Source organism: Penicillium hispanicum, assembly GCF_028827665.1.
Source record: "Penicillium hispanicum strain IBT 35686 chromosome Unknown utg000001l_segment0_segment0, whole genome shotgun sequence".
In the NCBI taxonomy this organism is placed as follows: domain Eukaryota; kingdom Fungi; phylum Ascomycota; class Eurotiomycetes; order Eurotiales; family Aspergillaceae; genus Penicillium; species Penicillium hispanicum.
The window spans coordinates 3,635,596-3,649,405 of record NW_026623193.1 but is presented as its reverse complement, the minus strand read 5'-3'; the positions used below and the strand labels follow the sequence as shown (position 1 = coordinate 3,649,405).

At 52.9% G+C, this 13,810-nt stretch overlaps 7 protein-coding genes across 7 annotated transcripts; 4 read left to right on the top strand and 3 right to left on the bottom strand.

Annotated features, from left to right (window-relative positions):
* Nucleotides 1-40: 40 nt before the first annotated feature.
* Nucleotides 41-1,284, bottom strand: N7459_001377 (zinc-dependent alcohol dehydrogenase; the record flags this gene model as incomplete). Its single annotated transcript, XM_056940562.1, has 4 exons — nucleotides 41-522; nucleotides 572-650; nucleotides 702-1,075; nucleotides 1,134-1,284. 4 exons carry the CDS (start codon nucleotides 1,282-1,284, stop codon nucleotides 41-43), a joined length of 1,086 nt encoding a protein of 361 aa, XP_056804842.1.
* Nucleotides 1,285-1,961: 677 nt separating this feature from the next.
* Nucleotides 1,962-2,817, top strand: N7459_001376 (uncharacterized protein; the record flags this gene model as incomplete). Its single annotated transcript, XM_056940561.1, has 5 exons — nucleotides 1,962-1,992; nucleotides 2,052-2,078; nucleotides 2,146-2,466; nucleotides 2,532-2,688; nucleotides 2,739-2,817. The coding sequence occupies 5 exons, from the start codon at nucleotides 1,962-1,964 to the stop codon at nucleotides 2,815-2,817; spliced, it is 615 nt and encodes a 204-aa protein (XP_056804841.1).
* Nucleotides 2,818-3,145: 328 nt separating this feature from the next.
* N7459_001375 (uncharacterized protein) lies at nucleotides 3,146-4,294 on the bottom strand (the record flags this gene model as incomplete). The annotated part of the gene is made up of 4 exons (XM_056940560.1): nucleotides 3,146-3,412; nucleotides 3,497-3,710; nucleotides 3,770-4,056; nucleotides 4,127-4,294. 4 exons carry the CDS (start codon nucleotides 4,292-4,294, stop codon nucleotides 3,146-3,148), a joined length of 936 nt encoding a protein of 311 aa, XP_056804840.1.
* A 1,287-nt stretch (nucleotides 4,295-5,581) lies between these two features.
* N7459_001374 (uncharacterized protein) lies at nucleotides 5,582-6,687 on the bottom strand (the record flags this gene model as incomplete). Its single annotated transcript, XM_056940559.1, has 6 exons — nucleotides 5,582-5,782; nucleotides 5,833-5,934; nucleotides 5,980-5,987; nucleotides 6,029-6,296; nucleotides 6,356-6,451; nucleotides 6,496-6,687. The coding sequence occupies 6 exons, from the start codon at nucleotides 6,685-6,687 to the stop codon at nucleotides 5,582-5,584; spliced, it is 867 nt and encodes a 288-aa protein (XP_056804839.1).
* A 2,289-nt stretch (nucleotides 6,688-8,976) lies between these two features.
* N7459_001373 (Bys1 family protein) lies at nucleotides 8,977-9,549 on the top strand (the record flags this gene model as incomplete). Its single annotated transcript, XM_056940558.1, has 1 exon — nucleotides 8,977-9,549. The coding sequence occupies one exon, from the start codon at nucleotides 8,977-8,979 to the stop codon at nucleotides 9,547-9,549; it is 573 nt and encodes a 190-aa protein (XP_056804838.1).
* A 593-nt stretch (nucleotides 9,550-10,142) lies between these two features.
* Nucleotides 10,143-11,746, top strand: N7459_001372 (hydroxyacid-oxoacid transhydrogenase; the record flags this gene model as incomplete). The annotated part of the gene is made up of 3 exons (XM_056940557.1): nucleotides 10,143-10,564; nucleotides 10,625-10,683; nucleotides 10,740-11,746. 3 exons carry the CDS (start codon nucleotides 10,143-10,145, stop codon nucleotides 11,744-11,746), a joined length of 1,488 nt encoding a protein of 495 aa, XP_056804837.1.
* Nucleotides 11,747-12,394: 648 nt separating this feature from the next.
* Nucleotides 12,395-13,647, top strand: N7459_001371 (metal-dependent hydrolase family protein; the record flags this gene model as incomplete). Its single annotated transcript, XM_056940556.1, has 2 exons — nucleotides 12,395-13,252; nucleotides 13,357-13,647. The coding sequence occupies 2 exons, from the start codon at nucleotides 12,395-12,397 to the stop codon at nucleotides 13,645-13,647; spliced, it is 1,149 nt and encodes a 382-aa protein (XP_056804836.1).
* Between the last annotated feature and the right edge of the window lie 163 nt (nucleotides 13,648-13,810).

Sequence of the window (13,810 nt, the reverse complement as noted above, 5' to 3'; positions counted from 1 at the left end):
TCATGTGCAAAAACAGAAATTCTGCATATCCAAGAAGCCATTACGCAATTTGAAGCACAACTCGCCCTGCAATGTCTCCCTTCTCCATTTCCTCATACACCTGCGCCAAATCTTTGAATGGCCGGACCTTGATCACGGGCTTCACCACACCTCGTCGCACCAAGTTGACTGCCTCCATGCATTCCTTCAGCGAGCCAACCAGATTGCCTGTGATTCTCAGCCCCTTGATGACAATTGTGCAGATTGGCGTCTCCAGACACGGCCGCCCGGGTGGAATGCCGACGCAGCTCAAGGTCCCTCCAACGCGCAACATATCACATGCATGTGCAAAGGCCTTTGCATTGCCGGCTGTCACAACCACGGCATGCGCGCCCAGGCCGGTTATCTCCTGCACCTTCTTGACTGGGTCTTCCACGGCGAAGTCGATGAATTCCTGTGCACCGATACCGAGAATGAAATCCCGTTTGCCGGAACCGGTATCGACGCCGATGACTAGGGCGCCTTGGGCTCTTGCATACTGCACTGCACTATCGTCAGAAAAATATTTCTTCAAGCCTCAGTATAGTCATACCAGCCAGATGTCCCAGACCGCCTCCGGCACCAACAACCACCAACCAGCTTCCAGGACGAATATTCGTATTCAAAACAGCCTGTCATATCATCAGCGAAATCCTCAGTCATACTCAAAATGCCCAGCCTACCTTATACACCGTCAACCCGGCACAGAGAACCGGCCCCATGACTTTGGGATCCACGTCATCGGGCAGAAGAGTCAGATAATCCGCATCCAGCGCAATGTACTCCTGGAAACTGCCATCCTCGTGATGTAAGTGGTTCGTGCTGTTTACACAGTGCTGCTCGGTACCAGCGAGACAAAACTCGCAGCGTCGACAAATCCGACTTGAGAATCGAATCCCTACCAACCCGCCGACTTTCAGCCCCGTACCGTGTGTAATATCCGGCCCCAATGCGACAATCTGCCCGATTCCTTCGTGGCCGCCTACGTGCGGCAGCTTGATGTTTGTGATCGGATTGCCGTCAGCACCGGCTGCTGTGCCAGCCTTTGTGTGAAGATCTTCGATGTTGACATTAATGTCTTGGGGCACAATATGATGGGTCCGAGAGGCACATACCACTCTGACAGACACCAGTGTAGAGCACCTTGGCCAGAACTTCATTGCGTCCCGGGGATGGAACGGGGTAGTCAGTTTTGAACTCGACTTCGCCTCCAAGACTGCGCACCAGAGCAACGGTTTGTGTCTGTGGGATATTGAGGGAGCCCATTGCAGTGAACGCAAGATGATAGAGTCGATATGAAAAGGAGTCTATTGGTGACGGGAATAGGCCGAGAGGGGGAGAGCAGAGGTCTATTTATGTTCTCGCTTCTACAACAACCTGAGAGTGTGTACATGTGCTACCTGCGACCGCCCCATCCGATTCGAATAACAAGCTGGATCAGATCCTTGTACTTTATGGGACGTGTGGGATGGCACATACCATCAAACAAGTTGAGATCGTCCACATCGCTTTCGCGGTGCTACTATGCCCATGTTGAGTATTACGGTGCTCAGAAACCGGAGCTCTTGATGTCACAGTGGGGGTGCAGAAAGCTCTGAGGGGTCCATGCATAACAGCTGCAGCACACTACGGGGTTTCGATTCGGAGAAATGGTGTATTTCTCCAGAAAGTTCCCGTCGGGCAGAGTTGCTCAGATGTGGATAACACAGGCAGGGTCGATTTCTCCGAGCCAATTCTCCGAATGGAGCGGGGATGGGGTGTATACTACCCCTGCTCCCAAATCCTTAAAATTCCTGCCTTCTTGGGACACCCTAGGAGTATATGAAATTTACACAGCCAAAGAATACAGTAATCGGTTATAATGAAGCTATAGAGCCTACCTTCCCCCTTCGACTCTGATCTGGAGGATGGGAATACAGTCATCTCCCGCGGCTGGCCACGCAATGACCAAAATCTTGCAAAGCACGGGTTCCGGTCTGTTTGGACTCCACTAGGTGGGTATCCAGACAGTACGATCCCGGGGGACATCGCAGAGTACCTGGACGAGGACGGAACTTGCAGTAAGTTTAGTGATTACGAGCCCTTCCCTAGGAAAGAAGAATCAACGACGCTAAAGTACATCAATAGAGTGTGTGCAGATGATTGGCTCTCTCAGAAGTCTGGCCTGGTTAGCTGGGCTAGATGAACTCGTTGAGGCGATTGATAGCTCCGCTTATACTATCGAAGATAGTATAGAAATTGTTCCGCTTGGCGCTGGACTTATGTGGCCCGTTGAACGGCATATCGATCAAGGGAAAATCCCATCTCAAATTGCGAGAAAGGTCTACGGCCACTGGGTTTCACCCCAAACTCCTCATGATACGGCTACGGTTCATGGCACATCCCCACAGTCAAGTCCCCAGCAAAAACCACCTCGAGATATCTATGGCCTAAAATGGGCATTGGTTGGTAAGTGGATTGGCTGCACTAAATACGAACAGAGACAACCCACTAACGGAAGCGGTTGAATACAGTCATGTCCATCCTTCCTTGCGTCTTCCTCTTCGCCCTGGATAACACAATTGTGGGTGATTTCCAACCTACAATTATCAAGGAGTTTCACGATCTTGCCATGCGCTCACGCCTCTCCGTCGCCGTTCTTCTAGGCGCTGCAAGCATGCTGCTGGTGTGGTACGCCGAAATGCTATAAAACCTCGATCGTTCAAGCTGAACTCCTGCAGGTGTAAAGGATACGACCAATTCAACGGGAAATGGCTCCATATTACCTGCACCGCCATCTTCTGGTTCAAGCAGATGTGACGAGCTCAAGGTGAGGGCAAAGGTGAATTTGGGTTTCCTTTGGGTTATCGCATTGCGCCTCTGGACAGTGCTTGGACAACGTCAGTAATAATAGCGCACACCGTATTGTCATACAAGGTTGTGGTATTTGTCACTATATCAAGTCATGGCTATCCGGAATGTCATACAAGTCCACTGTGTGAACCGTCTATTTCCCAGGAGATAGAACAGACCAAAAGAAAACGAACCTGGCATACAACGCCTTGTCGATGTACAGCCCCTAAAAGGAAACAGAGAACAGGATGAATGGAATGAGAAGAAAAAAGGCCAGAGCATTCCCTGGAGAAGACTATACACGATCTCGGATCACAGCCCGCGGCATTGAGAAAGACTTGTCCGACCGCACGAGCTGGTGTGTAACGACCCGCGCCGGAGCAGCCTCCAGATCTTCCGCTGCCATGCTGTCCCGCCGGGGAGAACGCGTGTTTGGCGGGCTGATGAGGAGAACCTCGCCATTAGTCTGCTTGCGCAGCCAGTAGTTCCGCATGCGATCGAGTGCAGTCTTGAAGTCATCGAGGATGACTGTGTCGCAGAGACACTTGAAGATAAATGACAACTAGCGGTGCAAAGTGGCGGTCAGAAGGTTGCTCAGAAGTCTAGTGGGATCCTGGTGAGAGGAAGGTAGAAGTGACGGGCATACCTTCCAGAAGGGCTCGATGCCCATGGGTAGGGTGTCATCAAAGACGTCCAGGACGCTACATAGGTCGACAATCATGAAGGCGACAGAGAGGCACATCGAGACGAGCATCACCCCGAAGCGAGGGCTGACGACCACGAGCTCCCATAGCCCGAAGCCGTACTCGCGTTTGATGGTGTAGAAAAGCGAGATGGTGGTGAACACCCACCACGGGTCACTGGGTGTGTTAGTATGATGGAACCATAGGGTTGATGAGCGGCAAAGTGCCCGTCTTACCGGAACAGCGGCTCATACGGTCGTGTCTGGCGGAAGAGCTTGTTGATGTTATTGAAGTAGGTGAAGTTTGCATAGATCTCGAGGATCCAGTAGGGCCAGCAGAATATCACAGTGACAATGTAGAAACCCGAGACACGACGCGACAGGAACGGTCGATTTTTCATCCAGGCGATGACATTGTGTAGCGCCCAGGACATGTTCAGACCGATGGCGGTGACCGACAGGTACCAGCCATATACAGGCTCGTGGGCGAAGAGAAAGGTGCCGTGACCCATGCCGAGGATCAGCTGCGTAGGTCAGTCACTGTCAGTGTACTCGTACCTACCATCGTGCGAGGGACATGGCGGAAAGTCGTACCTCTGCAAATATCAGCTTGTGCAGGAGAATGTGCTTTTTCATATTCGAGATGGTGATGGCCGCCATGATGACCAGACTGCCGAACATCAAGCCCTGGCCCCAGGCCTCGAGGATCAGTCCGTCCGAGTCCGTGGGCCGGGAGATATGGCCGATGTCCTCGGGCGACATGGCGCGGTCTATTTCATGATCCGGGATAACAAATGGAGACGAGACCTCACACTCAAATGTTGAAAATCAGTTATATAATTGCAGGCTGCAGACTCTGACAGACACGCAGTGGGAGGAGAATAACCAGCGTAGGGAAGCGTTCTTGACAGCGTGGAAATGTGCCGTTTCATCGCGGAGGGCGTTGCACACAGCACTTCCACGACACGAGCGTACGAATTACGAGCCGCCTGGATGGGAATAGAGTTCGCCTAACTCCGTGAGCTGCTTGAATGACCGAGGCAAGCGGTTCTTTCCCCTATGCGATAACAGCTGAATGGTTACTCGAGAGTTCCGCAAGGCAGCTTCACAGACACCGCGATGGAGCTGGGGAGAGCAAGTACACTATGTCGAGCGAGAAATCGCGCGCATCAATTTGCTTACCTCTCGAAGGAATATTCCACCTCGGCAACCTTAGAAGGTTCAGGTCGGCGTATATGGTCGTCCAGGGCTTGGCAGGTTCCTTGGGACCCCGAGGGGAACATCTGACGGGGCTTCTCCGGGCCTGCTACGTAATTAGAGCTGCGTTACGTCCACGGGTGCCGAGGTCAAGGGTTGGGATTGTCGAGACACAGTGGGATTGACTGTGACCCTGACAGATCTAGGCTGACTTTGGCCCAGTGAAGGGAGTGAGACGTAGTCATCACGGCGAGAGGCTAACAAGATGTCAGTCCCTAGTTCATTCAAGCACAGGAATGAACACATACCTCTATTTATAGACCCAAGAAGTCTCTGTGTTCATTTCAATTGACCAGAGATCGCACGACCGCCAGATGGCAGTGAAGCCCGGATCTGTCGCGTGCTCCTCGCTGGCACTAGCCCATTCTGCGGCATCCCTGCATTGCTCGCCGCATCGGCCAATTGGTGCCTGGCTATAGAAATACAGCAGGTGCGTCAGCTAGGATTGATGGGCGGAGCTTGCGCAGCACACTGGTCTTCAGAATGTCAAGTAAGTCTGTAGTTCCATTAAAGAGGATGCAGCACCCAGATACTGGTATTGCTACTTCTCTGGGAAACGCTCGATAGGAAATGCTGAGCCATATCAAGGACCAAGCGGAAGACCAGTTGAAGCTTACATCCCCAAAGACTTCATGATTGTCGAGTATAGCAGGTGGACAAGCATGCCGGTTCCTTGCCCGCTCATGAACTACCAGAACAAGACGCAAACCATTGCCGTGCTTGAATGTAGACCCAAGTTAAAGACCCTGTCAATCATTGCCCACCTCTATTCTGAATACGAGTGCACAGCTGCTACTCTCTTTCCACGGGTCCATGTTGCGGTTGCACAGCAGGTCCCCGCTCTGCATGGTCCTGATGCACTATTTCTGGCAGCTCGTGAGGGCTTTGTTTCTGTGGCTGTAAATGTTCCTCGTTCTCGGCTTCCACATACTTTTCCTCCATCTGGCCGCTTCCAACGATCTCTTGCATCTCTTCCAGTGAGAGTTGGGATGCCTGTCAAGTCAGCTGCATACTCCCCAATAGGCAGAGACGATCACACTTACCTCTTTCAGGACGAGCCACGAGTATCCAATGTTGGTATATTTGAAGAAGGTAAATACCAAAAACATGCGCCACTGAATGTTGGTGACGGCGTGAGGGGTCACCTAGGACATCATAAAGTTGAGCAGCCACTGCGAGGCTGGACCGACAGCAACACCTAGCTCCCGGGTGCGATTAGAGAAGATGTCGCCGATATACAGCCACGGTAGGGACCCCAGGACATGTTGTAGCTGAAAGCTTCGGCATAGGGTATGGTGATACAGGCAATGCCAGCAGAGGTCGGTCCCGAGGACGTCTTGTTGGACTGGAGTGGATGGGTGGCCAGGATACAAGTAACAAAGGGAATCCGACCTCCAACGTGGTCTAGCAAGAAGGGTTGGAAAGTGATGACACCCACAACCTTGACAACCCCAAAGAATCCAGTCACCAACTTTGAGGCACCACCCGCCCCAACTGCGCGGGAAATCTGCGTGGCGTAGTCGGCCAGAGGTGTTACCCGTGAGCTGGGCCGAGCTGAATACTGACCGCGATGAAAAGCCGGTAGCGGTTGATGGGGAGTAGGAGCTCTTTGAATGTGAGATTCTCTTTGACACGCGCCTCCTCGTCGATACCTGCCAGGATCTCATCGAACTATTTCTGCAGCTCTTCTCCTCGCCGCCACGCACCCACTTGAGCGTCTCGTGTGTCTTGTCGACCTTGCCCTTGGCGGCGAGCCAGGGTGCGCTTTCCTTGACAGTACACATGCCAAGAAGCAAGAACGTCGATCCCAGGAGTTGTAGCCCAAGCGCTGTCTGCCACTGGTTGGTGCCAGCTAACTGGTCTTCGGTGACCGCGTATGTCATCCAGTAGGCAATCATCACGCCCAGCGCAAAAAGCAGAGGGACAAAACACCGCTTGGGAGGAAGATGGGTGGCTCAGCATTTGTTTGATGCATTGTGGAGATGGCCGCAAAGAGCAACCTCCTAATCACACCGGTGTCAAACGCGAAGGCGAACGAACCCATGCAGCTTTCCAAGACCAGATAGGCTGCTCGGAGGAGTCCTAACTTGCGACCCATGGTAGCGACGCTATAGAAGGTTGCAATTTGAATGGCAGAAATGATCAAGAAAACCATGAGCTAAGTTGCACAAACTCACCATATATAAAGAACCAGGTCAGGGGCAGCTGTCGCGAATCAGCGGTGGGGAACCAAACTGGGAATCCGGGGTTGAAGAGTGTGGGGAAGCACTCAGCCGGCGCGGTGTTCTCGTCTTACAATCACTGCCTAATACTTATGACGAGTAAGATGCGAGAGCCGACCGAATTGCAGCCGAGGAGATGCGAGTGTCGTGATTGGCGGACGATCAAAGAGGATCAAAGAGGATGGATTTGTTGTGAGGCGCGGCTGTGGCGGGAGTGGAGTCGGATTCCCCGCAGAGCCAGCCTAAATACCCCGGATTCGGCAATGTGTGGATGGGATGTTGGGGAGACCGATAGAAGCATAGGAATTCACGTAGCTTGGGCAATTCATAGCAGTGTCTAGTGTATAGTTTGTGTTGTCGATGGGGCGCGTATACTTGGCATCGAATAGAGCCGTATAGCCGTGGCGTGGGAACAGCATATCCAACGACAACAAAAGCAAGTACAAGGGAACCAAAAAGGAAAAAGAAAAGAAGGCAGTTCTCAATTCCAGAATTGAACCCGCAACCACGAAATCCGGAAATCTTCACCTTCCTTCCCAATCCGGACGCATCATGTACCTCGACAACAAAAGAAAAATCAAAAAAAGGGGGCCGACCCTGCCAAGATGTGTCCCCAGAGCCCTAGTTTATGGCCAGGGATCCTCCGGGGCGCGACAGAGCTCAACAGCAGCCGGCCTATGGGGGTTTGTTCGTGGGTTGTGGAAGGATCAAGAGTTGATACCCAAGGTATGCTTCTTGAACATGGTCCCGTTACGCCCCATCGCCAAGGCAACGTCTCCGAAGATAGGCTCCGAGGCGTCAGTGACACTAGCTATAGCGGAAGTTGATGCGGTACAGATGTAGTGCAACGACTTACCAACTAGGCCACTGCCTTATCGGGGCGTTGGTAGCAAATCTTTAGACTGGGTGATGTGCGAATGGCCTTTCTCTCACTTGGTTAGGTGGTCCCACCTGGGCTGCCACTTGGGATATTGGCCATCTTCCAAGGTTCAAGAGAGCAGGGAATCAAAGAATCATTCAATCTCGATCATCTGGATTCGTCTCTTACCCGTCATATCCCACATTGGGACCGCCTGCTCGAGATGTAGGTGTCTCTTACCACTGGTACTTCATGAGTCCTCAATCTGTTCAGCACTACAGCCACATTGGAATAGACAACTATTACGTTTATGGTTGTTTGAAACTATATGGTATGCGTTTCAAATTGACAGCTAGAAGTACACATTCCTCGGAGGCAAGGGTGAATTGTGGTGCGAGATGGAATGGTGCCACTTGGCTTGCAAATGTTGCCATTGAATAATTTGTGTGTACTGGATCTAGGTCGAAGATGGTATAACTTATGGTCCAGGCATTGTAACACTTATATGAATGGGCTCGCAATTGTAACTCTCCCGTAGCTTCCTTCATTCGCCAAAATTGTGCCCGAGTAGCCCTAGAACATTCTTCCTCGGGGAATTATTACATACGTCAAGCCATGTCTTGCTGTACTCATTTCTACAAGGTACCGGAACTGGCAATAGCCCACATTATTCATCGCAGGCCAGAGAATTGACTGGCCATCTTCACGTTGGCTTTGCTTAGTCTTCGCAGTTCCATAATCAGCTTAGAATCGAGCCGCGATTATGTGGCATTGTCCCATTGTTTGTCCGTGGATATTTCATCTGTTCGGATTGATGGTGACATGGTGGAGCTCGGTATCCCTTCATTGTATGCCGCCTGCACATCACCATGTGGTGGCGTTACAAATACTCGCCCAGCTCACTCGCGCCGGTCCCCATCTGCCGAAGGGATGTTACATCCCGCATGACCAGAGTCAAGCCGAGCAATTCGATTCAGTCCCATGTGTATTGTCAAGCGAAGTTGCAAATACATATAAAGCTGGGTAGACCTAGGAGACCTAGAAGTCAGCGGCTGTTTCACAAGTATACCATATCATCCTATCACCCACCATCTCCATTCCACGAAATGAAATCCAGCAGTCTCGTCACCTCTCTAATTGCTGCTCTGGGTCTTGCCCATCCCACGGTGCAGACAACCAAGGATACAGCAGACCCGATCCCATGGGGTGCATTCTCGGTGCCATCTTCATCACCATCTCCTTCAGCTCCAAGTCCGAGCAGTGCTTCCTCACAGGCAGCCCCCCTAGGCAGAGCCATCATCGACAACCACTGCCAGACACCGATCTATGTCTGGTCGGTCGGTTCCGAAGTCAAGCCAGAAGCAACGGTCCTGCCGTCAGGGAGGTATTTCGAGACTTTTCGGGCGGACACTAAGACGGGCGGCATCGCACTGAAGCTTAGCACCGTGCCCGATTGCCTGTACCAAAGTGCACCACAGACAATTCTTGCGTACAGCCTCATCAATGGGACAGAAGTGTGGTACGACGTGTCGGACGTGTTTGGAGACCCTTTCAAGGGCCACCCCGTTGCCTTGCAGCCCTCCGATCCGGAGATCTTATGGTCGAATGGAGTTCCGCCCGCGGGTAGTCAGGTTCGCGCACACGACGCATCGACGGATCTGGTTTTGACTGTGTGTTGAATGGATCATGGGCTTGATGGGAATCACGTTGGATCTGGTGGAAATTGAGTGCGGGAGGCGGAGAAGTGTGGAGTGTGAAACCGGGGAAAACAGGATGAGTGGATAAGTCGCGCATTGATATTTCTGAGAGGATTAGCCAATTCAACTGGGGTTGGTTTGAAGCTTCGCACACGCCCTATAGTATACTTTCCGATTCCTGTTGGTCTGATTCTTCATCTCGTCTTTCATCTTCCTCCTGCCCCGGCGTGATGTCATTTGCCGACTGAACCTCGGCCTCGGCTGTGCGGGCATCCAACCCCCCCGGAATGCGCAGCGAACAAGTATGCATAATAATGGGGAAAATGAGAGTGTTCAATCAGAGGGTGCAAATACCCCAGTTCCAAGCTGCTCATCTAGACTCCCACAAAAATGGGTAAATAGAAGTCGATGGCCTCGTCGACGCTGCAGCTACGACCTCGGCCAGAAGGCCGAATCGGCGCCGCCCACGAATCCCCGCATTTTCTCCATTTCTCCAACTCCGCCATTCTTCCTCCCCTACTCGTCTTCCTCCCTCCTTCTGATCTTCTTTCTTCGCTGACAGCAACTGCCAGAAAATGGTCGCTCCAGCAATTAGGGTGGCCCCCTCGGCCGCCAATCGTGCCCTCAACCTGCTGCGCACCGTGCAGTACACCCACCCGCCCAACTGTCCCTGCCACTCTAACCCCAATCACCACCATCACCACCAGACCCCTTCCATGATGAGCCATGTCCGTCGCCATCTGGTCACTCCAGTCGACCCCTCGCGAGAGAAGGAGTATGCCTTCGAAATGGCGGCGTCGAGCATCCGCTTTGGGCCCGGTGCCACTAAGGAGGTCGGCATGGATTTCAAGAATATGGGCGCCAAGCGCGTCTGCATTGTCACAGATTCCACTGTCACCAAGCTGGACGCCATGAAGCAGGCCGTGGAAGGTCTCAGCCGGGAGGGAATCGAGTTTACCGTGTTCGATAAAGTCCGGGTAGAGCCGAAGGACAGCTCGTAGGTTTTCCAAATGAGGTGATCCAAGCGCTCAATGAACTGACGAATGTCGAATCCTAGAGTGAAAGAGGCCGTCGCCTTTGCTAAGCCATATAACCCGGATGCCTTTCTTGCCGTCGGTCCGTATAACGCAATCTCCAAGCGGATGTAAAGTTTCACTAATGCGATACTCTAGGTGGTGGATCTGTCATCGACACTGCTAAGCTGATGAATCTGTATACTGTCTTCCCCGAGGCGGACTTTTTGGATTTTGTCAACGCCCCTCTAGGTAAGGGATTACCGGTCAACAAGCCTCTGCGGCCCCTCGTGGCCGTGCCCACGACAGCAGGTACCGGCTCCGAAACAACCGGGACTGCGATTTTCGACCTGGTCTCGAAGAAGGCGAAAACCGGTATCGCGCACCGCAACCTCAAGCCGACGCTCGGTATCTGCGATCCGCTTAACACACGCACTATGCCCTCCGCTGTGCACGCCTCGTCTGGTCTTGACGTGCTCTGCCACTCACTCGAGTCCTGGACTGCGATTCCTTATAATGAGAGGACCCCTCGTCCGGCGAACCCTATCAACCGCCCGGCATACCAGGGTGCTAACCCAATCTCTGATATTTTCTCGCTCCAAGCTCTGCGTAGCACGGTGAAGTATCTCCCGCGTGCAGTCAAGGATCCTGATGACCACGAGGCGCAATCGCAGATGTTGCTTGCGGCGACTCTGGCCGGTGTTGGCTTCGGTAACGCCGGTGTTCATCTCTGCCACGGAATGAGCTACCCAATATCCAGCCAGAACCCCGGATACAAGCACTCGGGCTACGACGTTGACCACCCTATCATTCCACACGGTGTCTCCGTTGCTGTTACTGCCCCGGCTGTTTTCCGCTTCACTGCCGCTTCGAACCCTGATCGCCATTTGGCGGCGGCGGAGGCCTTTGGCGTGGACATTTCCAATGTCAAGCGCGAGAGTGCAGGCGAGGTGCTTGGTGCTGCGATTACGGAGTTCCTGGTCAAGCTGGGCGACCAGCCGCGTGGCTTGAAAGATCTGGGCTTCAAGGCGTCGGACGTGGATGGGTTGGTTGAGGGTACTCTGCCACAGAAGCGGGTTTTGATGCTGGCACCGAACCTCAGCGAGGAGCTTCAGGCAGAGAAGGGCGAGTTGCGCCGTCTGTTGGAGGAGTCATTGGATTACTAGTCGGGCACGTCTGGTTATAAAGTATTTCTGAAATGACAACATGGTGTATATATCACAACGAATTTGATACTCGCAAGTGAGAAATCACGAGCCGCAATTTCACTGCGTGAATGAGGACAGAACAAAGCTAGTATCCAACAGACATCGGAGACGAATAAGAATTCACGACACTGTTCCTTTCGGCCCTTCATTAGATTTCCTACATCATCTCACATCCCACCCCAAGGCTCACCCCAACTTGACCGACATCGCAGTTTACTCTCCGATCACAACCTTCTACCCCCGCATTCTGTGTCGCCTGAATTTGACAATCCCCGATTCAGGGGAAACTCGATTGGATCTCGCTATTACGAAGGGACACATCTCCGGATGGCCTGACTCAACTACACAGCTCGCTCGGCGTTGATGAGCGTAAGGGCTGCAACCCGAAGGTGTTGCTGGCGATCATCGCCAACTATGAGGCCCTCGTCGTTCGTTCCAAGATCAAGGTCGCCGCAACCGCGCTGCCCGCCGGTTCAAGGTAGTTGCTCGTGCTGGAGTTGGGGTAGACAAACTAACTCTGAGGCATAGTGAGATTAACCGTGACTTGTCTGGCCGAAGGGGTATGGATGTCAATGCATTGAACCCGTACGAACCACCCCAGATGTCATGTTTTACGTTGGCGCGATAGGCGTCTGTGATCGTGGCCGACGCGGAGGCAAATTCCAATCCATCTCATCGTCCCCGCCAGATCCCATCCCAACCCACCTGACGGTGATCGATTGCGCGGGCCGCTATTTATGCCCCGGCCTATTCGACGCACACGTCCACCTCTGCGCAACGCCGAGCTTCAAGGATCTCTCAAAGGCTCTCGGCAATCCCAATGACGTGCACCTGCTGCGCCAGCCGTACACGGCAGCCCAGATGCTGCACCGCGGCTTTACCAGCATCCGCGACTGCGGCGGCGCCCAGCTCTCCATGAAGGAAGCCATCGACGAAGGCGTCTTCCCGGGCCCGCGTCTCTTCATTGCCGGCCACGCGCTCTCGCAGTTCGGTGGCCATGGCGATCTCCGCGGGTCGTACGAGGGTACGGGATGCTGCGGCGGAACCCACAGTAACAACCATCTGGGCCGGCTGTGCAACGGCGTCCCCGAGTGTATGGCCGCTATGCGCGAGGAGGTCCGCTGCGGCGCCGATTTCGTCAAGATCATAGGCAATGGCAGAGTCGCCAGTCCCACGGACAAGCTCGAGCACCTGCAGTTTACAGCGGCCGAAATCCAGGCCATGGTAGAATGTGCGGGTAACGCCGGGACGTTCGTTACGGCGCACGCGTATACCATCAAGGCTATTCGGCACTGGATTGAGAACGGGGTCAAGGGTATTGAGTATGGGAACTTTGTTGATGCGCCCACGGCCACGTTGATGGCGTATAAGGGGGTCTATCTCACGCCTACATTGATCGTACGCGCAGATGGCGTCGGAGTAGTAGAAGGGATATCTGCCGCTGGAGTCGCAGACGAAGGACTTGTAAGTCCTCACCTCGGGCTTGTAGGCGTTGAAGGTCGCCAAGTGAGGCTGAGGTGACGATGTGCTATAGCTCGGATTTGCTTGGTCCGCTGGGCTCCGCGCAGATGTATGAGTTTGCGCTCCGATTGCTGGTGTCGAAGCCCGTGGAAGTCCTGCGCAGTGCTACCGTTAATCCTGCTAAGATGATGGAATGGCAGGATTCTATCGGGCAAATTAAGGAGGGCTTCTACGTGGATATAGTTATTCTCAATAAGAACCCCTTTGAGGATGTGGCTGTCTTTAATGAACCCAAGAAGTATATCTTGGGTGTGATAAAAGATAGGTGTGTATATAAGAGTCGCAGGGATATATTGCCCGAAGATTCTGAGACCCCCATCCGAGTCAAGTATAATTGAATATAATCAAGTGTATTAGGCGGGAGTTGAGCGACGGGTATTGCAATTATGCAAGCCCTGAATATCAGACAGAGGAGTCAACGAAAGCGGCTGAGTGTCATTGTCATGAATTGTCGTTTCTTGTTACAATATCAACCATCATAATATGACGCATGGTTTACTG